Source organism: Dinoponera quadriceps, unplaced genomic scaffold (genome assembly GCF_001313825.1).
Source record: "Dinoponera quadriceps isolate SergipeBrazil2010 unplaced genomic scaffold, ASM131382v1 scaffold589, whole genome shotgun sequence".
Lineage (NCBI taxonomy): Eukaryota > Metazoa > Arthropoda > Insecta > Hymenoptera > Formicidae > Dinoponera > Dinoponera quadriceps.
In genome coordinates, this window is record NW_014554985.1 from 1,508,636 (window position 1) to 1,536,284 (window position 27,649).

The 27,649-nt window shown below is 44.7% G+C and overlaps 1 protein-coding gene across 1 annotated transcript in view; it reads left to right on the forward strand.

Moving 5' to 3' along the window:
• Positions 1 to 27,649, forward strand: part of LOC106742763 — a 112,620-nt gene that overhangs the window by 46,991 nt on the left and 37,980 nt on the right. The window contains exon 2 of the mRNA XM_014616007.1: positions 18,074 to 18,201. Coding sequence (XP_014471493.1) covers positions 18,074 to 18,201 — 128 coding nt within the window. The remainder of the gene's footprint in view (positions 1 to 18,073; positions 18,202 to 27,649) is intronic.

A 27,649-nucleotide genomic window follows, 5' to 3' on the forward strand; every position in this document is an offset into this window, starting at 1 on the left:
TAACCGTGCCAACGATCCATATTCCGAAATCACATTGTCCTGCCGTGAACCGGCGGCGACAGCGAGGGCGGAAGGCGTGGAGAGAGAGAGAGAGAGAGAGGGAAAGAGGGGGAGGACATTTTAGCACAGGCATATGCAGCACGGAGTCTGGAAGCGCGCCTAGTGCACCGAGTGCATTCACTATTCACTTATCTAGGTCAGTTTGCCCAACCCCAGCCGAGGCCTCGACCCTCCCCGAAATCCACCCCGGCTTCGTCAAACTCGACCCCGTCCTCCCTGAGAATCAGGCTCCCACCCATCGCTGTGGCAACGGTTAGTTATCTTGGCGATGTTTTCACTCGGCGAACGGTGGTAGGGAGAGCGAGAGAGATCGGGCGAAATCAAAATCCTCGCGGCGAATCACGTTTGATCGGGTTCGACCTTTTCGCTCGATCAGTCGCTTGACAAAATAGCCGCGCCACCACCGTCGACGGGGCTTCGACGAACGATCCCAACGGGGGGAATCGCCGGGAACCCGGGTCGAAATTTCGACGCCACTTCGACGCTCTTCAAGATAGTTCGCACCTACTTGGCCGAACTGTAGACTAATGAAAATCTGCCTTGACGATGCAGACATTCACAATAACTTCTCTCGTGAATCTGTAATTCTGCAAATCTCATTTTAGTGCTACCTGTTTCGGCGCTAAAACAGCGAAAACGGAATTTGCAAACATCACCAAGGTCAAAGTAGTAGTAAATGATAATAATGAAATTCAGATTGAACTGTTTGTACTATGTCTATACATTGGTAGTTTTTTGTCAAACACTTATTTTTATAGTTAGGAAAATATTAAAATCAAAGAGAGATTATTCGCGACGTCTCGCGCGACATGCGTTCCCATATTTCCGCAAGGTGAGAAATAGTATGGAAGAATCAGAAGAAAAGTTGTGGACGCTCAGAGCGATGCGTGGAGACGCATGCTTGTCGGCGAATAACGGAGCAAAGAGAGAGAGAGAGAGAGAGAGAGTACGCTCTAAAGCAGCTGCAAAAATATTGCTCTTTAAATCACATGTTTGGCTTATAAAGTTTACGTCGCATCACGTGCCCGTAAGGCAGACTATTACCCATCATTTCGAGCACTGAACAAGTTTCGCCGCAATTTCCGTACGCTGCGGCGGCATCCCACCCGCCGAACTGTGATTCGATGTAACGTCCCATGCATACAGAATAAGTTCGAAATTCGGAACAAATTAAACTTGGATTAACGCGCTCGCAAAAAAAAACTTTCGTCCCGCTGGAAATGGGGATTTTTTAAAATAAGGAAATAGCATTATTACTGGCATGGTGCAGTAAGCCGACACACTTATGTTACTCGGCTGTAAAGTACTGAATTCTAACGAACGGAAAATGAACTTCGTCTGTCTACAGCAGTTGAAACCGAAATGACAGTTCTTATTTACAAGTGCGTTCGTTCTGCGTTATTAGAGTTATTTTTTCGTTTTATTAAAGTTTTCATTGAGTTACCTTCATGCGAAAATTAAAGTAATATATCAGCAATAAATAATTCTTTGACAATGCTATTTTATAATGTGAGTTTTGACATTTTTTAAATCACTCCGAATCTCGCGTCAAACTTCATCCTCTGTCACTGAACCACGCAAGAAGAGTCCGAGTTAAGTTGTTCTGTAAACCGACACACTTGAATTTACCGGCCTTCCAAAACGACATTCCTGAACTTTGCTGTGAAATATCATCTCACGGAATATAGCTGAAGTTACCGGTGACTGCTTTTCCACTGTTTTTCTTGTTTATTTATTTAAATTGGTAGAAAAGAAGAAGTCACGGGATCCTTCTTTATATAATAAAAAAGCAATATAAATTGTAAAATTGTTAAAGTCTCAAAAATATGTAAAATTAAAGATAACATGTAAATATATCTAACAAATTCACAAAATAACGTAATTTCAGTGCCTTTATTTTATTCTTTCCATACTTTCCTACATCTTATATGTCGGTTTTAAAGCCTAGTTTTTAGGAGCTTCTCGATCCTCAAACCAAATATAGTTGTTTGCAAAGAAATATATAATAATTTTCACAAGACTATCACATATATTGCTGAAGTACTGGCTTGAATCCGCATAAATTCTAATTTTACACTTTCAACTCTAGAGCCCAAAAACAAAATGACACGTTGCTTTTGATGCTCCTCCTCTGCCGTCGCCTGCGAGAAATTATTCGCACACACTTTCCCGCTATTATACGCGCATCCGCTTTTGCTCCGCTTGCTCCGCTTTTCTCTCAAATGACCGACGCGGCTAACAGTTGCGGATAAAGCGTGAAAACCGCCGAATCCCCCGTGAAATTTCGCACTGCGGAAGCACCAATAGAAATCGCGCAGGAACGCACGCGCAAACGCCGCGGCTCGAGCCGCCGAGTGATGACAACGGCGATGATAATCTACCTACGACGGTAAACATATCTCACGGGGAGGAATTCCACGTGAGAAGAGGACAGAATGCCCGCGTGCATCGCCGCATTGCACGCGCACGCGAGTGCATCTCGGGCCTTGGCGGCGTGGGGTCACATAGCACCCCTGCATTGTGGTCATTGCGGTCAGTCGGTGTTATGCGAACGGCAGAGACGCGTAACGTGCACGCGGGAACGGGCGCGCGAATCGTTTTGCGCTCGGAATGATTTGCGCCCGGGCGTCAACGAACGCGATAATATACCTCGTGCACTGCCGCGGGGAGCGAGATAAATGGCTCCGAGGATAATTACAGCCTCGTTTGCGGCGGGAATAAAGTGTTGGCAAAGTCGCGGTGGGGCCAAGCGAATCTTCTTCGTCTCCGAACGCGATCAGACGTGACAGGCTGAAACGAATATCGCCGGAATAAGATACCAGCCATTTACATTATTCTGGAAATATTCGTTTTCAGCCTGTCACGTTTAATATATATATACGCTCTCTTATTTTTTAACTCTCGACAAGTTTTTCTGAAACGAAATCTATCTCAGCATTTGACCTAGCAGTATTAGACATTTTTTAAATTTCATATTTTAATGTACAACGGTTATCATTTTATTCGTGAAGAAACTTTTTAGCTACACCTTTCAAGGTGCCTCTAAAACAGAGCATTTCCGCAGACATATCTATAAGAGCTTTTTTTCTTGTTTTCTTACTTGGGCAATCCTTTGAAATATTTTTAATGTTTTGAAACGCTCTGTATGTTAATAACCTTGTATATTAATAACGGCTGGAGAGAGCCTCATTACGCTCGAGAGGCGGTGGCGCGGCCCGTGAACTCGCAAACTTTCCGAAAGGATAGTCCACTGCTCGGCTGTTTTCTCGCGACGTCATCCGAGAACCTTGTTGCTTTATACATGGATGCTCCCGCTTCTCTGACGTTTGGCAAGCTTATGGCGCAACTCGGACGCAGCTAATCTTATACCGCTCGGGACGCAAACTTGGTACCGCTTGAGCGCGTCGCATTAAACATTCGCAAATTCACTGTCTCCCGCATAATTTATTCGATAGATTCTTGGGGAGACACGTTTTGTGCATTTTTGCAGAATTATCTTGGAATCGCCAAGATTTCAATTAAGATATCTCAATATTAGCAGACGGTGTGCAGGACTTCAATCCGTAAAGAATTGAAATTAAAATTTGAGATATATATGAGAAGATAACAAATATATTGTAAAATTAATAGAAATCTAATAATAAAATGTATATAAAGCAATAATATGACTTTGCACATGCTGACTCCTCGCAGAAAGCTCTGTAAAGATTTTTGCGTCCTCCTCTTTCGCTCCAAGTGTGCCACGATCAACTTCTAGCAATCGCTTAAAATATTGTTAGGCTTAGAATATTTCTCTATGCAGTTTACCAGACGCTTAAACTTGGCATGCTTGTCGAAAGCTCGCCGAAAACTTCATTTCCGACTGGGAGGCTAATAATACTCTAAGTAGAAAGTTCAGAAAAATCGCGTGTGCGTCACATACTGTCGAACAATTTTATCCTCCCGCTATTGGATTAAATTGTCACGTCCAATAAGTAGCGAATGGCAGACCTGCCATTTTTGATTTTTCTTTTATTCCCGGAGAGTCAATGAGAGATAAATCTCTAAAGCCAATGAGAGCTGCCCAGGATAACGATTACGAATAATGTTTTTACGAAAAATTATGTCGACGAATTATCGCGTGTGCTAAGAAATTTTCAATGTACATTTAAACTGTGAAAAATCCGTCTGATACTTAATACGCAATGTTGCGAAAAATATTTTGCTTAGGAAGAGTTGCGGTTGATACGAAATAATATTTTTGAGATAAAACCGGCTCGGTTGGGGACGATAAAAAGTGACCAATATTGCGCGGCTTACGATAAAGACCAAATATGTTCTCGACACATATTTCGTCGACAATATTATCTTTCCACAGAAAAAAATCAGTTGTAACCATGCCGTGGCTGTTATTATCTTGAAAGATATATTTCTGATTAAATGCCCGTAGAGCTTTAAATATTGCTCCACGTTATTCCCATAGTCAATAAATAAATATTTATAATTTAAGTTGACAATTTTTTCAGAATCAGCAATAATCTTCAGAACAATACCTTTTACGTAGAGATAATGGGATGCAATATATAGAATAGAATAGAAAATTATTCTGTTACTATGCTCCAAGATAATATCCTACCGGAGCAACGTACGAGTGCAAACATGAGAAGCAAGACAGTCGTCACGCAGAGTGTAATGAATGAAGGAGTGAATGAAGGGATGAAGAAGAAAAATGAAGAAATAGAGATAAAGATCCAGAGGCGGGGGAAAAGGGAGGAGGAGGGACAAGAGTTCGATCCTCTCACGATATATTTATATTCTCTGTGCTCCAAGTTTCCCAAATCCCGCGAATCTCGGCGCATCGGTCCGGAACCGAGGAGTTATCCGTGGAAATATTGATTTTCTTCGGCGATGTAACTTCTTTCCAAGTGGACTCTTTGTTTTCCGCCCGCCCGAACTTTCGGAACTTCGAGAATCCGCGCGTACACCCTCCCCCCCGCCTCTCCCCCACATGCCGATACACACCTTGATGACGGTGCGTGCGTCGTGCTCGATTATTAATAACGCCGGCTATTCAGTCGCACAAGACGAAGAGGGTCCGGGAAAAATGAGGAGACGTTGGAGCGACGGGAGGCACTTGGTGTACCGTCGTGAGTGAGGAGGGTGGAAGCCGGCCGGGCAGGAAGAAGGGACTCCGCCGCGGGGTTGAGCCCGCGAGATATTGAAGTGGCTGCCGGATGCATTCACGTGCGGCTGCGAGAGTGAGTTCCAGAGATTCAGATTAGTCACGGACCTGCCTCACTCGCCCGGCCTCCCTCCTCCCCTCCTCCCCGTCGGCAGTGTTCTTCAGGGGCGCAACGACACTTCGAAGATTCCTCGGGGCGAGTGCTTAGCCAGCTAATTACCTTCGCCCGCTTCGCGTTCCCGATTCCCTGTTCCTGAAGAGTTGTTGGTGGACAAGGGGGGAGGGACGTGCAGCCGCAAGCACACTCGAATCTCATCGACATATCGCGTCTTCGAGGGAAGAATTCGGAAGGGAGGATCGATCCTTCCCACCCTAGGTCTCGAGTTGCGTCGCGCGTTGCGCCTCTCTTGGATGTTTGAATTCCTGCGGCGTGTCCTGAGACACTTGATCGATTCATTTCAGGCTTCGACCGACACCACGACGGTTTCAACCGACTCTCGGGTTCTCTGTGCGCAAAGATACGGTAATAGCGCAGAGAATCTTTCTCGAAGACGTGAATATCCGTGAACCGGCAAAGTAATCGCAACATAGCCTGGCTAGGATGCACAGCCCCTGTCCATGTTATCAGACGCACCTGAATTTTTTACCTTAATCCGTTGACTTCCGAGGACCAGCTTTATAACACGGCTCATCTGTCGGTCGAATTATGTTAAGGAACTATTATTCTACCAAAGGTATTTATTATGACGAGTCACTTCACTCGGCTGTTACAATGATCTTGAGCAAGTATGAGAAATCCGACCTATTTCGCTATCTTAGCTGCTGCCGTGTCGTGGAATTAAAAGTGTCAGCGCAGGGCCAAAATTTCGACTGAGGAGGTTCAACGGCTCGCGACGGTTTTCCGACCGCCGCGAAAAGAGAATTACGTTGCGTCTCGTGTCCTGCGAAACTGTCAGCGCGGATTACGTTGAGTCCTTCGCAGTCAGGATGGAACTGCGGCCGGTGGTGGGAGGGGCGATTAAAGCGTGATTCACCGGCGATAGAAATGAACAGGATCCACACGAGGCTCTCGGGAGTTACGTCTTAACTCATCCACGAGCGCGATTTCTATCCATAGAAATCGTTTAGCAACGACGGGCATATCTTGCGGGCATCTCCCGGTTTCCAGCGGCGTTTCGAATCCGCCCGCACCCGATCGGCTCAACTGCCCGTGAAATCACGCCGTAAAGCAAACCGGCCGTTTCTCCGCTTGCTGATCATTTACCGTCCGGTTCCGCCAGCAACGGCTTCGAGATCTCGTCTACCACACCCGTGAATCACAAAACCGTGCGATTCACGCATCACGCCCCGCTCGTTCCCGATTTCAATCGGGAACTTGAAAGTCGATATCGTGTTCGAGTACCAATCACGATAAGCAGAGGAAAGGCACCTAGTCGACGTACCGTTTTACTTTTGGATCCTAAAGCTCGGTTGATTGTGTAAAATTGAAATATATATTTGTACGAATGCAAACCGGCGTTTTTTTTTTTTTTTCACCAAAGTACAGGGTTTTCCGTTGAGAGGTTTCATCTAAAATTTCGCGCCATTTTTTAGCGCCTATTAAAAGTAGAACAGTCATTATTTAACAGCTGACGAGTAAAAAGTATACGGTTAACGAAAACGATGTACTTTTCAGCAACGTACAGAAATTGTGAAAATTCACTACAAAAATGGTGAAACATTTCGCGGAGCCAGTTTGTAAAGTTCGTGCTGCTTTCGATCGTAATGAAGCACCTTTTCGTCCCGGCAATCAAAAAAATTGGGGCGTTTGAGTCAAATACGTGCCACCGTTACAACGAATGAGCTGCGTTACCGTACGATGCTGACCGACTTTTTTTCCCCTGAAACGAATGATTTGAACCCGGACGATGTTTATTTCCAGCAGGACGGCGCAACGTGCCACACAAACAGCGAAACAATCGCGTTATTGCGAGAAAAGTTCCCTGGACGCATAATTTCTTGACGCGGAGACTTTAATCGGCCGTCTGGATCGTGCGATTTAACGCGGCTAGACTATTTTCTTTGAGACTACGTGAAGGATAAGGTCTGCCCCGATTCAAGAGCTCAAGGACAATATCAAAAGCGTTATTCGCGAGATCGAGCGGCAATTATGCGGAAACGTGACGCGAGATTTCCTCAGAAGAGGCCGTTTGTGAAACAAAGTCGAGGCGGCCGTTTATCAGACATCGCGTTCCACGCTTAATCGTACAGTTTGTACTTTACGTTAAATTAAAAAAATCACCGTTCTTGAAAAAAAAATTAATTTTTCTAATAATTTAAAATGAAACCCCTTGATGGAAAACCCTGTATATATCAATGTACGTGAAAGTTCGATTGTCAATGAATCAGTCCGAATTAATGGGTGCCGTGTCGATCGAGCTCGATATCACGTTCATCGACGATCGATACCAGGGAGAGGAAATTCCGCGGTGCGGGCGGGATGCCTGCAGCCTTGCGCCGCTCCGAAGACAGGCCTTGCTCCTCAGGATAGGGAAATTCCTCGAGTTGAGGGGGTACTCAGATGCCGAGGGCGGAATCTCCGTCGGTTTCGGGATTCTTTAGAATTCCCCGCAAACCGGGGCAGAGCCTCGGGCAACGAACTCGCAGTGGACTCGCTCTTAATGAAGAAACAACAGCGGTTTGTCTTCATTAGAGCGGGGGCGAGCCGTTCCACCGCGGAGAGGACGGAAGTTTCGCAATGCGACTGTCGAACATTCTTCACGTCGACGCGTTGAGCTACGTCGACTTGTCAGTGTATTCGTACGAGTCGCGCGTTAATACCGTTCTCCGGCGGTCCCGGGGCATGCGTAGCGCGAAACCACGTTCTGCGAATTACTTTCGCGTGTGCGACGAGCGTTTACATCCCGTGCCTCCGCGGAAATGCGGAGGGAAATCACCCTCCGTGTATTATTGCAGCGCGTCTCGGAATGTCTCTCGCGAAACATCTATATTTCGCCTTTCCGTTTCCCCAAACTTTCCTTCGAAATTACTTCCATCCTTCGAGCGGAGTAATAATCCGGCTTCATCCTGCGCGTTGATACGACTTTCGTTACCGGAGAAAGGGAGGAGGAGAGAGGGGGAGAGGGGGATGAGAGAGGCTAACTTCTCTCTCAAACGTACTCTACATGATAGCGTCGCTCGATGCGAATTGCTTGCCACAAAGCCGATTGTGACATCGAGACCGGCATTCCGTGCGGATGCCTTCACGACGACGAGGAGGACGGCGAAATCTTTCCGCCCGCGTAATGACGTTACTCGCTGCGAGCTCCGATCTCGCGCGAGAATCGCGAACTTCCTTTCCCGATAAAGAAACGTGACTTTCGCGACTCGGTCTTACCTTTGAAACGGCCCGTCGACAGTTCGATCTGTAGACGCGCATCGCGACTCTTTTGTATAAATAACGCGCGCAAATACGGAGAATGATGCGGAAACGTTCGTGGGATCCGTCTCAGAAGGTCGATCGTGCGCTTTTCTCTCGAGCATGAACTCATGAAAAGCAGTGATTCACTCAAACGCTCTCGTCCGAGTCGAAATTTTTTCACTCTGTGATGAATCTTGAATTCAATAACACGATAGGAGCTTAAATAGGATTGAAAGTTATAAAGAATTCAAAGCTAACAAATGCGACGTCATTAAAGAAGGTTTTTACGAGTCCACTTGAGTCGAAATTTTAACCGGTTAATTTTATACGAGAAACCTTCAATTCTACAACGTAGAAGCTAAAATAGCAAAATATGTTCAATTGCAATGAAATAATTTATTCCTTCTTTGACGGTGATATCGGAAATTTCCTTTCCCGCTCATTTTAGTGTCATAATAAATTGTTTTAAATGCTCATATTAATAATCGGAATATTGAGAATATTTATAGCTTCAAGGTGGCGTTAAAGTTATAAATTTGTAGAATTAAAAGTTTAAGAAAAAAAGTTAACAAGTGTAGTATCGTCAAAGGAGGTTTTTATTAGTTTAGCCAGCCAAGGAAGTACTTACTATCCTTAAAGCGCACAGAGAAAACAAGTTTTATTGGAACAGCTAATTGTTTGTTAATATAGAGACAGCGAAAAAATTTGTCACACGGAAAGAATCATTTTGCTGTTGTAGCGAGACGTCGCGGCGGCAATAAAATTTAATTGGCATAACCAAATGATTTTGTTACCCATATATCCAACAAACAGCAATTAACAACTCTTAACAAATCTTCCCACTGTCCGAACAAATTCTTTTTACTGTCACTATATTAAACAAACAATTTGCTGTTTCAGCAAAATTTTTTTCTCCGCGCGGGGTCTACAATGAGAATCGAAGCTCTAAGCCTTAAAAGAAATTTATCAATCACACTCGATTATTATTCTCCTCGCATACAACTGTGATTGGTCAACTTCTGAAAGCTTAGAGCTTAAATCCTCCTCCCCGACCCCGCTTAAGAGCATCAAAGTGGCGTCAAAATTCAAACTCGCGTGAGCTGTATGATTTTCATTTTCGACGAGTTTCTTATCTTTCGAGTTTACCTCATGGAAAAGTATACGGAAAAAGATTTTTCCCTTCTTCTTATTTTTTACAGATAAAGGACAAGAATACGAAAAATATTACACCTAACTTACAGGAATCTTCACGAGAGTTCACGTTGGATGAAAAGATCCGCGTTCGACCGTCGAGATTTGCCGCGGGCTCGCGAAGTCTTCGCCTTATATCGGCGCGAAACGAGGCGGCGATCAAGACATTTGGCGAGTGAAATCCCCGCGATAACGTCGGGCGCTTCGCCGGGACGGCCCGTCAGCCCCCGGGTTCCTCCTCGACGAGGTTGCTCGGGCTCGCCCGTGGCGGCGAAGTTTAAATTGTTTTCGAAATAAGCGGTGGCAGTCGCGCGAATTCCACCGTTGCGCGCCAGCGCGAGGACGGATGTTGGGGCGAATATTTACGACAACCCTCCGACACTTATCCGACCGCTAAGTTATTGTGCAGTTTTAATTGACGCCCTTCTCGCCCGTCGTGTTAATCAACGTGTTACTGCCAACGTGGCTAACGAGGCTGGTCTTTTAATTCGGAAAACGACAAACGCCGTCGGTGTGAGATTGAAATTCACGTTGTTCGCGCAATGCGAAGTTACAGCCTCGCTTCTCTCTCCTCCCCCTCTTTCTCTCTCTCTCTCTCTCTCTCTCTCTCTCTCTCTCTCTTCTTCTCTTCCTTTCCCGAAAGGATTATAACGGAATTTGGAAAAATTCAAGTGCGCGTGCCCGCGCACTGGAAAATTATTCTCCGCAGCAACGAACCGAAGCCGCGTTGTGGACCGCCGTTATATCTGATTGAAAGCAAATATTTGCCGGTGGATGGCGAAGTTACAAAGTGGTCCACCGCGGACGGACGGGTGTACCTTATCGCGCATCGCCACACATTAACTATCCTTTTAGTCTGTAACGACGTAGCCGATGAATTTGCGGAGAACGCCCTACCCGTCGAGTTCCGTTCCTCCCCTCCCCCCTTCCCGCCTAGTTGCCGATGGTTAATGGCGAAGTGGTGTCACAATAGCCGATAAATTACACGGAAATTATATTGTTAAATAATGTTACACCCACTTCGACGTCGATACGATCGAGGTGAGCGCGCGCACAGCGCATTGTTGCGCAAAAGGTGTTCCCTCTCTGCACGAAAATGCCGTAAAATCAGCCTCGTCCTCTCCTCCACCTCATCCTCCATTAATTGACAAAATATCGCGTACACGGAGCTGCCCGAGCACCGTTACATCGATTGGAAGCGCTTAATTTCCCGAGCTACGAGTGAATTCGCCGCGCAGGACACGACCGTTCGCACGGAGATCGCAGTTTCGGTCTTCTTGCCGCGCCAATCCGCCGGAAATAATAGCTACGTTTCGAAAAGATTAGGTTTGGAGAATAATGCGTTATTTGTTACGCCGTGAACGTTACAAGTTCGATAATGAGTCGGTAATGATTCGGTAATGACGGTTATATTGTTTCATTAGTAACAGTGATAGTAACACTGTTGCATTTTCTGGACAATGAATATAATTGTTGCTTCTATCGTAATCTTGCAGACGTACGATATACACGGCGGTTAATTCGATTTAAAATTCGTTACTTAAATATCTTCTTTCTTTGTACAAAAAAAATTTTCCAGGCGAAAGCTGTAGGGTTTGTAGGGGGACGTAAGATGGCGACTATAACTTCATTGCGTAGTCAATAATTCGAGATCAATTTTGTTCCCTTTTTATGTAATTATACGGTTTCTTTAAAAGCGAACATCGACTCCTCTATCTCTCTTCATCCTGTGTGTGAAAATATCGGGATGACGTCAAGAAGTGAGCACTTTTCGAGATATCTTACTTCCTATCTTGATATATTATTGATTCGAAAAATATCAGGAACGCGCAGCTCTCCGCACGTCGTCGCATCGATAAACAGTTCGATGAATAATTCGAAGAGCTTGATTTCCCGAGCTCCATGAATCCGTCGAGATCACGATCGTTTGCCGACCTCTATTTGCGTTTGTTGCGCGGGGATCACAATTTCAACAACTCGCCACACCACCGTCGGCCCCGATATAATGACAACAGCGCGATACATCTCGGCACGTTGCCACACTATCAATTCCGCTCGAAAATGCTGTAAAGCCAGGCCGTGTCTCCCACCGCCCCTAACTCCCCCTGTTATTCACAATTATTACATGTCCGGAGAGGACACGTTCTGCGGCAATAATAAACACCAGTCATTCACTCACTCACTCACTCATTCATTCACCCATTATGCAAGAAACGTTAAATCAATTTTTCGAAACATTGATTTTACACGGGTTTAATCAACATTTCGTCAATATATCTTACAAATCTTTCTCAACTGTTATTTGATAACATTATGTTCTTAAATATTAAAATCACAACGCGGAAACGTTATTTACAACGTTCCGGTCAAATATCGTTAAAAATGACGTTGTATGCAACATTAAAAACTATATATTCGAAAACGTTACATATTACAAAATATCATTGTAATATGGTAACGTTGCGTTAATGATTTCCTGCCTACTGGGCACTCACTTACTCACTCTACCCAACCTTATTAATTGACAAAGTACCGGGACAGCTCGCATTCCTCCCTTCGTTACATCCATAAATAATTCGAGCAGCTTAATTTCCCGAGCTCCGCAAATACGCCGCGCGGGACCCACGGGCGATTCGGCAATCTCCAGCTGCGCTTCGCGTTGCGGAGATCGCAGTTTCAACGGACAACTTGCCGCGCCCCCGCAGCCCCGAAATAATGACAACGGCGTAATACATCTCGGCACGTTGCCGTGTTATCGATACTGGGCGCCGTATCCGGCGAGAATGCGGGTTCTATCGCGCCGGTTGCGCGAGGTGCATCGGGAAAAAATAAGCGGCGAGGATAAATCATTCCCGGCCCCCTCGAGCGAGCGGGCGACCGCCGGGCGGGTAGATACAGAACGGCACGTCCGTCTCGGGGAAATTTACTACCAATATTTTTCTTCCTCCGGCGAAAACGAGTGTCGGGGGCCGAATTCACGTCGCACGCCTCCGTCCTCCGCGAATACGCCCGCCGCAGCGCGCGAAGGAACGCCGTTACATTTAACACCGCCAGCGAGCCGCAATATCGAGCGAAACAAGTCTTCCCGGTCGGGCGTGCTCCTCTTCAACTCACGAGCAGATCTCGCGGGATTTCTGGCTGGCCGCGCGACACGCTGCCGGAAGACCATCCCCGGAAAAATGCGGGGAAGCTCCATCGGAACTCCATCGCATGGAAAATTTCTCGCGACCCAATTTGGATCCCGCGCGAAATTCCCAAAACAATTATGGTTCCCAGTTGGGAATTCTAGGATCGGTAGGTTCCGGTTGGAAGTATAATGTTTCAAACGTACGCAGCAAAAAATGCTTTGTGAAGGACAGTCGTTCTCTGAGATGTTTGTCAATTTTTCCTTTCAATGCGTTATTTGCTCGGAAATATTATGATTATTTTATTTCTTTTTCACTGGGGTCACTTAGATCCCAATTAAAAGCCGCTATTATTAACAAAATATAGCATATTATCGATTGCCATGTGATTTATTATTATTTAGGAGCATTGTAAATATAGATTTACTCACTGTTTTTTTTTTTTAAGAAATGAGGGGAAACCAAAAAAATATTTAAAAATCGGAATAAGCACATCAAGTGCTTTATTATGACATTATGATTTATTTCTAATAAATGAAGATATAAATTTAAAAAACGCTGTTTTATTGCCTTTTTTCGATAGAATAAAATATTTAAAGGTTCGTAAAGAATAATTATTAAAAAAGATTGAGAATATATTAAATAACATTAACTTTATAAAATGATGTAACGTTAATAAATATTGTTTGATGTTTACCGAATATGGGTGCACACGACTTCATGCAAACTTATTGTTATTTTGCATTCACAATACGAACTCTTGCTATATTCAACTAATATTATAACGTGAAAAGTCACCTGGGGTCATTTTGTACCCCAATGTATTTTTACAGGCTTATATTATAAACAAAACGGAACACAGTCTATTCTCGTTGCATAGGTTAAGTGTCTAAATATCTAAATGAAAAGTAAATATCGGTTCGGTAAAAAAACTCCACTGCGACGTGAGCTTCATTTTCTAACCGCTGGGGTATGAAATAACCCCAGATGATTATTTCCGAATTAATACGGATGTTTCATCATAATCCGCAAGTAATCCCGACTAACAGACTATTCGTCGGCACAACATTGCTACCTAATGATTCTTGGGAGATTATGAAGATAAAGGGGGGGGGGAGAGGAGGGAAACCACCTCTCGACACGTGGAGTGAAACTAAAGATTTGGTAGGATTGTATATCGAATTCCGAAGCGGGCGGGTCGCAGAAAATTGGAAAAGTTGCCTCCCTTATCGTAGTCGATTCCGGCAAATGGCGGTCACGAAGCGGCAAAAATATTTTATTGGAAATAGGAAAACACCGAGCGCAAAAACGTAGACCTGAATGCCGGGCGAATGCGCGGCCACCGCCGCCGCCGCTCCGTCCACTCGCATTCGCGGTTTTGGCTGTAATGGCTTCGCCGCGGATTGATCTCGATTTTGTTTCTTGCCATCGGATCACTTTTGCGGTGAAGCTTACTCGCGATTACTCGCCGCTATGCACGCCCCGGATTTCTATGTTTTGCGCCACCGTGCCACCGCTATGTGCTCCCACCACGGCGAAGAACGCGGCGAAGAAATAAAGTTCCGAAGCGGAAAACGCGAGACTTGCTTTTTACGTCGCACGAGTCTCCCGCTTACAAGTATGCGAATGCTGTGCGCGCGTTGAAAGTTGTCGGGAACCATATCCTCGTCGCGAACTTGCGTCTCCCATTCGCCGAGTACGACTCGATTGACAGCTCCGTCAAACTCGCGTAAAGCTTGCCTCGTGAAAAGTGTCACATGATACCAATTAGGTTACGGGAAATCGTTCGGTTGCTTCGGAAAATGAATCGCTGGAAAAAAGGAATGTTTAACATCTGTAACTAACGTAAGTGAATAAATTATTGTCGGGAGAACTATTTTTCTAGTAAGTGTTACTGTCGCTAAAAATTACACACATATTGTCACTAACATTTTTTTTACTAACGTAAAAACTAGAAGAAGGTGCAAAAATGACTATAATTTTAGAGGAATTTCTCTCAGCGGCGTGGAGGTAAAACGGACGTAGAGGTACAGTAGACAGTCAGACGGTGGTTTTCTTTGAGAGGACCACTTCCTGTATATTACTTGTTCCTTTCTTCAATGTTATATCCGTTCACACAGATATTTTCACACGGCTATCGGATATATCCACGCGCACAATGAGAAAGAGATTTGAAGTTTAATATCGCTCGAGTTATAATTATTCTCGGCGCCAACTGAATTTCTACTTGTTATTCCAACGGAAAAATAGCAGTAGCAATTCGCATGTAAAGTCATCATCGCTAATACTATGGTGCCATTTAGGGGAGAACCGTGCTCGTAATATTTCTTGCATACTAGTTAAAAACAGATACATGGAATATTTTACATCGTGTATATTTTAGTGTAACTGCACATTTTAGCTTTTAGAAGGAAAGAATATTAGACTCGTAAAAACAGGGGAACCTGGGAAAACTTGATCCTTTGTAGGACTTCATCCCTAGCCGTTATTTCGACAATAAAAAGATTTCATTTGTTTTTCTTCATGCGAATGTGTTAAGCTGACGCGATGGGAAACACGCATCTCTGTCAAATGTATGCACACTGCGACCCATCCGTGAACGAACACTACACTGAAAAAAGGATTTGGTAATAAGTATAAAAATTTGGTGAATATTTGCCGCCCAAATATTTGATTGCTGCAAGCAAATAATTTAGTCTTGTGCACTAAATATACAATATACGGAGCATAATACTGCATATGGAATTAAATCGTTTGGCTGCAGCAATCAAATATTTTGTCAGGAAATATTCACGAAATTTTTCTACTCATTACCAAATCCTTCTTTCAGTGCAGACGAATATTCTTCTCCCTCTGCTGTTTGACATTCTTTCCCTTTCTCAATTTAACACGGTATGTTCGTACAAATGAGCGTGCGCAAACGAACAGTTTTAATACCTCGTCGAGAGCTGAGCCAACACCGCAACGAGCCGCGTTACGAGACATCAGCCTCGATAAACTCGCGAGTTCATAAAGTTCTAACGAGGTTCCACGGTGGTTCACCCCTCTAGGGAACCAGGAGAACGAAAGAGAGAGAGAGAGAGTGAGAGGGAACGCCTTCCTCCTTTAAGCTTGTATAAGAAACTATCGAAGTTCGGCGAAAAACCCACCGCGAAAATTTGCGGCTGACGCTTCAAACGCTTTATTGCCCTTATCAATTATGCCCTCTTCGCTTCCTCGTCTTTTTTAACTCGCCGAAGATTCCGCTCTCTTGGTTCCTGACGTGGAAGTAGCTCATCGTTTCGTGAACGAACGGCCGTTGCCGAGAATTTTCGTCCTCGGTGTCGGCAGGATAAATGTTAAAAATCATTATCTGAAAATTAAACGAGCGTACTCCCTCTCTCTCTCTCTCTCTCTCTTGAGGTGCGTAAAGAAATTTTGCGGAATAACAATCCGGTGGATCAATTCGAGAGAGATTGCAATTTAGAGCGCACTCGAGAAAAGTTCGACGACTGGCCGGGAACCCCTCCGTAAACCTCCCGATTTTTCGCGCATTTCGCCGGTTCTTCTCGCGCTTACGATCCCCAATTAATCCGCCGTTGGAGAGACGAATCCGCCTCCTCCGTCTCACCTGGAATCGACGGACGGTGCTCGGCGAGCGCGCGACGTCCTCTCGTAAATTACCGATTTTATGAACGCACATTACAGCCGCCGACGAAAAAGGTCGGACGGCCGATCACCACGAGCGGGAAAAGCGCAGTAAAACTTCCCGCGCGGCTCTCTCGCGTCATCGAAACTCGAGTAAGTTCGCGAAACGGCGCGAACGGAACAAGGAGGAGCGCCGGGAGAAGAACGTCCGAGTTCTCGAACGGCCCGGCGCGTTTACGAGGCGCGATTAAGCGTTTTATGGGCCCTATCAATTTTCGAACGCTGCGACTCGCACTGGGGGATTAGTCCCGGGTCGCCGGTGTCACCGTCGGGGAACCGGCTGGCGGGATCGCGCCGTCGACATGCTCGCGAATTGTTTCCGTCGACGACGACGCCGGCGAATTGAATTTTTAGAGGGCTCTGCGTTTCCCGACGTAAACGCCCAAGCTCTGCCAAGTTCTGCAGGTAGCTCACCGGATGAGAGTTAATGGGCTGATTAGAACTTTCATCGCCGAAAATTCGCCACGATGATGAAACTAACTGAAGCGGGGAGAGAAGATTATTCGACAGTGCAGAACGCACGAGATTTTTTCACAAAGTATTCGAGTCGAACTTTTGATGCCACTTTGATGCTCTTAAGGATTGCTTACGTCTATTTTGATGGCCGATAGTCTTAAAAACTTACTTTGACGATACTGATATTTATTAACCTCCCTTTCTTGAATCTTTAATTCGACATAGGGTGTTTGATAAGTCAGTGATTTTGAAAGGAAAGAGTTCTTTTTTTTTTTAATGCGACTTTTTAATGATTTATCAAATACCCCTGGTACAAATGTAATTTTAATTCTATCTTGAACAAACTATTTTGATGTTAAAACGACGAAACCGTTTAAACTGCCGCATCGAACATCCGGAATTAAGGAAGCTATTTTCCAATCACCACTTTACTCGTTACTCACGTTAAAAAAAATAGCTTGCACTTACCACGTATATATATATATAATATTTATTTCGATAGCAATTCCGTTACCGTTAATGTTACTCAAGAAATAACGAGTCGTTACAATTTCCAATATTTTCCTCGCGAAATTTTGCTGAAAACCTTCTGTTATGTTACGCTGTCGTCCGTTCGATGCAGCTCCGCATCCTGCATAAAGTAATAATGAAAATAGCGATTATATTCATTACCATTATTGCATTACCGTTGCTAACGGAAAAAAAAAAGAAAAGAAAGAAACGCCGTTGCCAAGTCGTTATCGAAAAAAGGAGCTTGTAACAATAACAGAATTACGAGTAACGAATTCCAACCCTATATAAATATACAGTCAGCTCTTATTGGTTCATTTACTTCCGTCCGGATGAATTTTTCCGACGAATGTATCTCGCGATTCATCGTTCGTTCACTTTCGCGGCTACTCGCAGTTTCGCCATTCGGTGGCTGAACTGTTCCCGATAATGACAGCGGGCTCACACTTTAGTTGGTAATCAAATGTTATTTGTGTGCCGCAGGTGTCGCGCACGGCATTAGATGTTACAAATGCGGACAGTACAACGAGGGAGTCGGCAGCATTACACCGTGCATTAATTACACCGCACACATGCTGATGGAATGTCCAACCTCGGACGAATGGTGCATCGTAAGTACAGGATTATTTCCCGCGCAAATTTTCGAGCGGCGAAACGACGGCGGGGAGAATAATACCTCGAAGCGCGTGACGCGCGCGTCACGATTCTCGAAATGGCACGGGACACTTCGAAATACCATAGTAATAAAATACGGAACGTGTCTCGCATCGGTATTAATTAAAACAAATTTTTCATATTATCGTTTCGCTTCTGCTTACATTTATACGTTTTTCATTATTATTTGCTTTCTCTTTTCTTTCTGTCGCCTTTGTGTTGTTCTTTTCTTCTCACTTTAATGTAACGTAATAAGAAAATAAGAAAGTAAATAAGAAAATAAGGGAATAGGGAAAATCGAAAATAATATCAGCAGCATTTTTTCTCGTCTCTGAGCGTTAATGCTCTTTTTTGTATGAAATCCTAAACACAAAGCAATCACGATATTTTCTTATAATAAACTATCTTTCTATTATTTCACATAAATTCAACCTACGTTATGAGAAGGTTATTTATGCAAAAAGCACACACACACACACACACACACACACATATACATATATATATTAATTAATTTTTTATTTACGTAACTTTTAACTTAGTTAAAAATAAAAATTAATGTAGCAAACCGTAATTCTTAAGTAATTTGAATTAAATCTAAGAACTTTGCGATTATTTATTTGGAGGGTAGTTGTAAACATTCCTTCCTTATCGCGCGATTTGCGCGCCAAATCCGATCGCGACGTGCAAATAATCCGTGTCCGTCCATTCGTCGCGACGCCGTTGTTTGAACTCTCCTCCCGGCTGGAAGCGAGAAACTAGCCGAGCGCGAGTTCCGTAAAAAGATAAATATTTCTCTCTCATATAGGCGTCGATGTGCGGCGCCAGCGATCGCTTGACATTCTTCCAAAGTCGGCTATAACGAACGATGTTATTTATTTCTCGGCGGACTCGCCGATGTCGGATTTATGAGATGAGTCCGCGCAAATTGGCTCCCGAGGTCTTCCTTCTGCAAGCTTGCGCGTTCATCCGCCGGCGAAAGCTCCAGCGACTTCTACCTTTTCGGTGACCAAGTTTTTCCCTCACGGATGTACCGGAATGGAAATCTCCCGAGTACCGAGATATAACGCGCATTCCACCGGTTCGGAAATGGAACTGTAAATATACAGATATAACCCTCTCCCACTCCGCCTCTCCCCTTCCCTCTCCCTCCGTCGGATTTCCTCGGCTGATCCGAGTATCAAATTTTTCAAGGGTCCAAACGGATACTTCGTGGCGGAATAAGTGTCGCGGCCGGGACGTAAATTAAGTTTACGCGCGTAATAAAGTCTCACGGGGCCTCTCCCGAATTCGCCCCGAACGTTCCCGTGGAGTCAGGAATCAAGGTGGAAAGGTCGATGATGGTCCGTTTGTGGCGCGACAATGGGAGAAACGATTGGAAACCTGATCTCGTCGGAACGAGACGGCACGAATCTCTCCGGATCCCCTTCCTTTCCCCCCTCACCCCTCCATTCCCGCCCTCACTCGATCGTTCTCCTCCCCCTGCCTCTCTCTCTCTCTCTTGCTCGCTCTCTCTATAGCGGCAACATGAATCTCCAAGTTTACATTCGCCGTCTTAATAAAACGATCTAATCAGCGTAACGGTCAAACCTCCCTGCTTCCCCCACTTTATTTCGTTCGCCTACAATTTGCCTTTTCCATTTTTCGTCGATTTTGTGGCACGACCCACGTCGAGGGTGAGCGGGAGCCAACGCGGGAACAACCACATGTAAATAGATATAATATATGACTCAAGTGAAAAACGGGGGAAATCTCTCGGAATCCGATATTAGGCTGCAACCTTAGTCCAAATTTTGGCCATTTTGTGTTAAATCTCTCAATTGAGGTAAGTACTTTTCACAATATCATATAAGTGGAATTAATATATGCTACACTAATTATTTCAATATTCGGGATAAAGTTAAGAGGAATTATACAGGGTGTCGCAAACTAATCTTTCGGTTCCCGTGGTGTGCAAGTAGAACAGATGAACCCGAGCAGAAAAGTCGTGTGCCATTCTGCAAAGTTCGCAACAGTTAACGAGGAATTAATTATTTTGTCTGAACTACTGAGCGCACGGGAAGAGGTGGGCTGGTCTCTGTATAAAGAAAACTGGCTTCTTTCATATATAAGATATAAAACAAATTGAAAATTGGAATGAGAAGCAGAGAATGGAGAAAAGAATTTGATAATAAATATCTACGCCTCGGAGACGTACGTTGGTATACTCGGATTAAGAGCGTTACAGTGTGAAAATTTCAACTCGGGGAAACGTCATCGAGGAATTCATTACTTCGTTTCGCACACACACACTCTCTCTCCTTCTCTCTTTCTCAATTTATTACTCCGATCACTGCACCGCATTCCGTAAACATGTTTATACGAATCCCCCTGTTGGCACCGTTCGCCGAAGGCGAAGCCGTGTGTGCGAAGCGGGACTGGAGCTCGAATTATCACGAAATCTCGCGATCATCCCTTGTCGCGACTGATCCCGATTTTATTGTACGCTATATTATCGTAAGCTCCCTCGCTCTTCCGACCGTCGGAGAAGTGAGAAACGTAGTGAAGGTAAAAGAAACGTGATATACGTGTGCTCGTTCGATTACGGTCAGTAACGGTGGCACGTTGTCCGCCCATCGAATTCACAGACGGGCACGTTCCCACCGATTATTTTCCCCGGCATATTGAATTTGGCCTCTCTCTCGATTTGTCTCCTTCTCTACCGTCCTCTCCCCCTCTTTCTCTCGCCCTATACGATCGTCTGTAATTAAATGCTCGCCGTGCATGCGATAGCCCGAAGTCTCCTCGATTTCGAGATAACCGGCAATTCCCGACGGCGGGGCGGTTCGATGCCTCGGGCCAAGGTGCATTCACTGCAGGCATTGCATTATTACGCACGCTTCCCTTTAGTGCACCGGCGAGCATCCCGATTTGCCCTTCAAATTAGTGCCAATTGCATATATCACGATGTATTAATTAACATTTAGCTATGTTATCGGCCGTAACAGGCCTGCGTCCATATGTAGTCTCCTGGGTGAGCTTCCTCTCCCTCTTTCTTTCTCTGGCTCCGGCGAAAATTCACGGTATCGGCGACAAGCCTCGGCGTAATGACTGAACTTTTGGCGCATTTAACGTTTTGAATGCGATCCAATTATTTGATTCATCGTGCCGGTAAAAACCGCTCACCGACGACGGCCGGACGATTCCCATTAACGCGCGATCGTTGCGCGATTATCTTGAGTCGGGTAAAAACCGGGGGGAGGGGGACATACACATTCGAAATAAAATTCGGCCGTTGTTTCGGCGCGAAAAGCGACGGTTCCCAGCTTTCGAGGCCGGGAAGTTGGAATGTTTGCGATGTTACGGGAAAACGATCGCGACTACGCGGTGATTCTCGCGGTCTGTGCACAGCCGACAACGCAAGTTATTCTCAAGGGAATCGATTTGACCGGCCCCGGTCGTTCTCTTAATCCTTCCGCTCTGTTTTCGTTAAGAACTTGATTAATATTCGATCTGTTTGTCCCGTTGTTACCACGATCGAGAAAGTTATCTCGTTACCGCGCGCGAAGGAAGGATCGCGCGCGCTCGAGGAGCTTTAAAAAAATATTTTATTTGCGTATTTATGACAGCGAAACTATCGTCGGCCTCGATTAAATCTCCCGCGAGCTCACCGTCGGAAGACGCCGTTCGACATCCGTAAAAATAATCTTCCTTTTAAATAACGCAAGGACGGGTCCGCGGCGTTTGCGGCGCCGTTGTTACTTATTAACGCCGCGGTCACCCCGTTCGAGTTTCAGGGGCGCATAAGCGATTATGAGAATATTTATATTGCGCGAGAGGCCTTGACATCCCCGTGCGGTGTGAGAGAACGATTTCGCCTCTCGGCCGTTTTCTCTGATCTGACGAGCCGAATAAGATGACGAATGTCCGGTGAATGTCTAAAATTATTTTTATATCGCCGTGAGAGAGAGCGCCGATAACATATTACTCCACTTATAACGCGATTAAGAATGCATTTGACCTACAATTGTTCCACTCTACTCTACTCTTACCCTCTCTTTTTCTCTCTCTCTCTCTGCCCCTCGTAAGTAGAACAATCCGAAATGGTTGGACGTGTGCTCGCATTTTCCCGAGTTGAAATTTTGGCGCCACTTTGATGCTCTTAAAGAGTTAGTTCGCGCCTATTTAGATGGCCTATTTAGATTAGTGAAAAGATACTTCGATACTGACACTTATTAATTTCTCCTTAGAAACTTTACCCCCGTAGAAAATGTCTTGAGATCTAATTGGAGTCCAGTGCGATTTTCCAAATATTAATAATGGATTCTAATTGAGAAACCGATAATTGAGATTTGCTAAGAGTATTAATTGTCCATATATCCAATAAATAGCAATGAATATTCTTAACACATTGACAGCCGGCCCCACGAAAACGCTGGTTTCTGAGCCTGTCGCTTGAGCGCCAGCTCCGCGAAAGCGCGGATTTCTGAATCTGTCGCTTGAGTAGCTGCGACAGTAAAAAGAAGCGAGAGTAACTTTATGTGTGCTGAATGCTTAGTACCTTTACATCTTGGACAATATTTCGAGAAATACCACACTTGCCTTAAATATTAAAACTTTTGTTTTCTGTTTACGTTATATATATGTAATAATCCACCATGAAATGAGAAACTGTATTTCTTTTATAATTATAAATTAAAAATTTCAATTTTGTTTATATTTTTAATTACCGTTAAATTGTATTTGACTAATATGCAAATAAAATGTACTATTTTACGAAAATATATAATGTTTTAAATATTTTTTTTGGCTATTCAGTGATCAGAAACAAGCGAATAAGGCCGGCGCTCAGGCTTTAAATGTCTCTTAGGTCGCCGGCTGTCAATGTGTTAACAAATCTTTCCGCTGTCCAAACAAAATTTTTTGCTGTCTAAATAAATTTTGTTTTGCTGTCACTATATTGACAGACGTTTGCAAAGTTTTAGCAAAATTTGTTTTCTCCGTGTTGATGCAGGTATTACTTGAACTCAATTCAAGTAATCTTTAAAAATCTTCCAAGAAATTTATAATATTCCTGCTCATATTTAAGACTAATTTTTTGTTCGTGCATTTTTCTATCTCAGCTTCTGCTGTATTACAGAATATATTACAGAATACATAGGTTTAACATAGAGCCGCAATCTCGACGTGGGATATCGCACGAGTCACTCACGTGACACTCGACATTTCGCTCACGAGCGTCTGTGACGATAATTTCCGGATTTCTTCCGCTCGCTTCACTTCTTCCTCCTTTTTCAAAGACACATTCGCGCAAACGGACCCGACGAAAGTGTCGAAAATAAATTTGCGGCGTCGAAGGAGCGAGGAAATCGGCGAGAGGCTCTTCCGCCCGGAATCGGATAGCTGCACTCTCTTTATCCGCTTCGTTCGACGGCACATTTTTTTGTCGCACGCGCGCGATCGGACGTACTCGTCGTCCCGCATCTGCATAGAGATTGGATGGCGGTATATCTCGGTTAGGACACGAAGGCTTAATATTCGTCCACTGCTGGGAGTTCAGTAGGATCGAATGAAACCGAAGCGATATCGGTTAACTTCGCGCACCTGCATGACTTCTCTCTCTCTCTTTCTCTCTCGCGTGCACCCCGAACGATAAAACAGTATCTTTATTGTTCTCGATTAAAGACGACGGCCGAAGAAAGTATCCCCTGACGAGGGGGAGAAGGGGGGGAGATTTACGACCGGCCAATCCGATTTAAGGTTGCGGTCATTTACGACTTTCTTTATCATGCGACGCAGCCGCCTCGTAATTGCGTTATATCGATGTGCGGTATACGAGCGCGATATGAACGGCGAGATAAAGCCAGATAAAGTTAGACCTTCCGTTTCCTTCCGTCGAATGAATTCTCCCGCGGCGAACGACCGGCGAGATTCGAGAAATCGGGAAACGCGCTATCTCGCTACTGAACTCGAACGGTCGTCCCGTTTCTTTTTCTTCCGCGACTGGACGCTCTCACGGCCGCGCTCCGCTGTGCCTCATTGGTCCTTAAATCTATTTTCAAGTAACTTCCAACTATCTGAACGCAACACAACACACCCACGCATTGACTTCTTCTCTCTCGTTGAAAATCGGTGCTGTTGAAATCCAAGCGTTGCGATGAGTCGAACCTTGTGAACTTTCAAATTGTACACCAAGCGTAATGTATGCCTCGATGTTATAAATGTTTACCACGTTTACTCGTTGTATTTGTGCACCATGGAAAAAAATTAGTACCAATTCGAGATTCGTATTTTCATAAAAATAATTAGCGTTGTTTCAGGACTCATATTCTTACATACGAGCAAAATTATATATAATCTTACGTGAAGATAAAATTGATTCTTACATGAAGAAATTTTATATAGTTCTACTGAAAATTTCATATTCTTATTGTTCAAGAATAATTTCTATGAACTGAGGAGAAAAATATCAGATAGGAAGAACGATATTTCCTTCCCAATTCATGAAAATCATTCTTGAATAATATGAATATATTTTTTCAGGAAAATTAGGAAGAACTTTTTCATGTGTATATATATATGCGTGTGTGTGTGTGTGTGTGTGTGTGTGTGTGATTTATTTTATTTGGATAAATAAATATTACTTGAATGTAGCACTTTCTCTCCAGTGTGTTACATACAAGTAATATTTATATTTAATTCAAATAAAATAAACTACTCCAATATTCCTTAGACAATATTTACTTGAACATAGTAATTTATTTTTCAGTGAATGTTTTAAAATACTCAATTACTTAGGAGTATCGCGTCGATACCTTTCTTTAATGTAAGATTTTGTATGAAACTTCTCGAAAACGCTTCTCAAAAACGACGGTATTCTTTCACTGGCAGAGTCCGTACGTGTCGTCGTACAATAATTTCGTATCTTTATGGTATTCAATTAAGCCGCAGAACAACGCGATTGCCAAGCCGCTATCTTGAATCTAAACGACCGTCGGGACTTCCGCAATTCCCGTTTGAGAGTAATTTCGGTTCTTCGCGAGCAGAAAGTCAACCCTGTTATTGTATTCTTGAATAAGCCACGTCTCGCACGATATCCTTAGACACTCGGGGCTTCGCCACCGAATTTTTATCCGCCCTTATTCGCAGGTTTGTACGAGCAATTTGCACTTAGAGCTTCTTCATTGGAGAAAAAGAAAGAGACGATCCTTATGCAATTCTTTGTGAGCAAAGTTCTCCAAATTCTCTTCAAGGCCCGTAAAATTAGTAAAATTAGTCGATTCCTCAAGGAGGAATAATTAGACACGATTTTCGATCAAGCGGAATGAATTATTACTTGACGGTCGAAGTCGGAAATACCGCGCTTCGACATTATCGCTCGTGCCCGGTCGGAGAACCGGACGGCGGCAGCGCGCCTCCGCCAGAATTATCCCTCGATTATGGTTCTCCGGATGTAAGACCTCGGCAAGGGTCAGAATGATAAATCGGGGAACGTTCGGGACGTCGTGGCACGCACAGCTGACACGCAGAGAGAGAGAGAGAGAGAGAAGCCAGAGAGGTTCCGTGAATTCGCGCCGCTCGCTTTTTTCGCGATCGGCCGCTGCAGAATGGAACACGTTTTCCAACCCCACCGTCATTTCTGCCGCGATTCATCATCTCGCGGCTGTTCCTCGAGGATCTCTCTCGACTCGATGGGCTGTCGCCAGCGCTGCATGCGAATACACGACGATTTCCACGGCTGATTCCAGCAGCGATGTCGGCGCGTATCGCGCTGCTCTCGATTTCCATTCGAAAGAAAGAGAAGGATAGAGAAAGGGGGAGAAATTTCACGAGATTACTATTATCATTTTTTGTCTAATAAACCGCACGGTCACTGCAACGAGTTATTTCCGCGCGAGCTATTCTTCCTTACTCGCGTCCTCGACGGAATAAATTTTAATACTACCGCAAACCCCCCTCCCCCCCTTTCTCTCACTCTCGCGACGAAAACGCGACTCTTGTTGCGCTGTTAATGCTCATTGCCGCTTTTCTCCCTCGCGCTTCGCGCGTTTTTCGCCCGTTTTATTAAACGCGATTCACTGGACGCTACGGCCCGCAGTTTTGTGCGCCGGCGAGGCCGCGAGTAACACAAGCGAGAAGCGTAGCAAGCTTTGAGACGTAAATTGGGGATAATTGCAACATATTATACGCCCGCATAATTACATCCTGTTACGCGTAACGTACGACTGAAAGTCCTCGCGCCGAGGCTGAGAGAGATGCGTGTGTGTAATAAAAAAATACGGATTATTACTCGCCATTAAATTACTGCTGCAATTCGCCCGCGTTTACATCGCGAAATTTTCATCCTCACTCCACGTCCGAAGAAGTAAACGTCCTCCCTCTCTCTCTCTCTCTCTCTCTTTCTCTCTCTTTGTTTCCATTTTTATTATTACCGTGATAAATAATGCCGGCGCGTAATCCAACGAGCGAGTTCCCGCTCGCAAAGGGTGGAAACTTGGCCGCGATAATTGAGCGACCACCACCGCAGCGCCCGCCGCATCGGATTTTCATAAACGCGCCTCTCACTGCACCGGTGTTTTTTATCGTGAAATAAAAAAGCAACAGAGAAAGAGAGAGAGAGAGAACAAGAAGGAGGGAGAAACAATTCGGCCTACCGTTTTCGGGCCAATAAACCGTTGCGCGGAAGTGTGTAACAGTTTGCGTGTTTTTTCACTGCCACGAGCGCGACTGCGCGCGTAGCTAAATAATGGTCAGGACCATCCACGAGTGTATACACACGCACACACACAAAAAGAGAGAGAGAGAGAGAGAGAGAGAGACAACACACTCCCATACGCACGAATATCAATGTCGATAATTTGACCCCTCCCGATTTAATTGCCCGGGCGCAGTCGATTTTCATCTTTTTTCACTCCATTCCGATGATATCCGTACAATGTTGCTTTGACAGGCAGCGGCGAGGCGGGATGGAGGTGAAAAAAAAAGAGAGAAGAACCGGCTCATAAATCATGATTCGCAAAAAGAAAAAAGGTACGAGTCGAACGGTCGGGCATGTTGTTTCCGTGAGATTTTCTCACTAATACCACGCGAAATGTGCGTCACGCGAGAGGTAACGCGATCCGTTGTATAAATCATAGCCCTTAAAACGCGGCCCGTTTAACATCGTGGAAAGAGATCGAGCCAAAAATCTCGCTGGAAATGTCGAATGTAGCGTGTAATTCTTCCGTCCGCGTAAACTCGCTGCGGAGAGAAAGAGAGAGAGAGAGAGACTCGTTCGCGCGATATTCCAGGTTTATCCCGTTGTTTGCAGCGGGGAACCTTCAATATTTTCCCCTATCCATTTTCGCGCTTTCCACTTTATTTTTCCTTCGCCGGGCGTTTTCCCGCGGGCGCGCACTCCGTTTGATTCCCCCCCCCCCCCCCCCC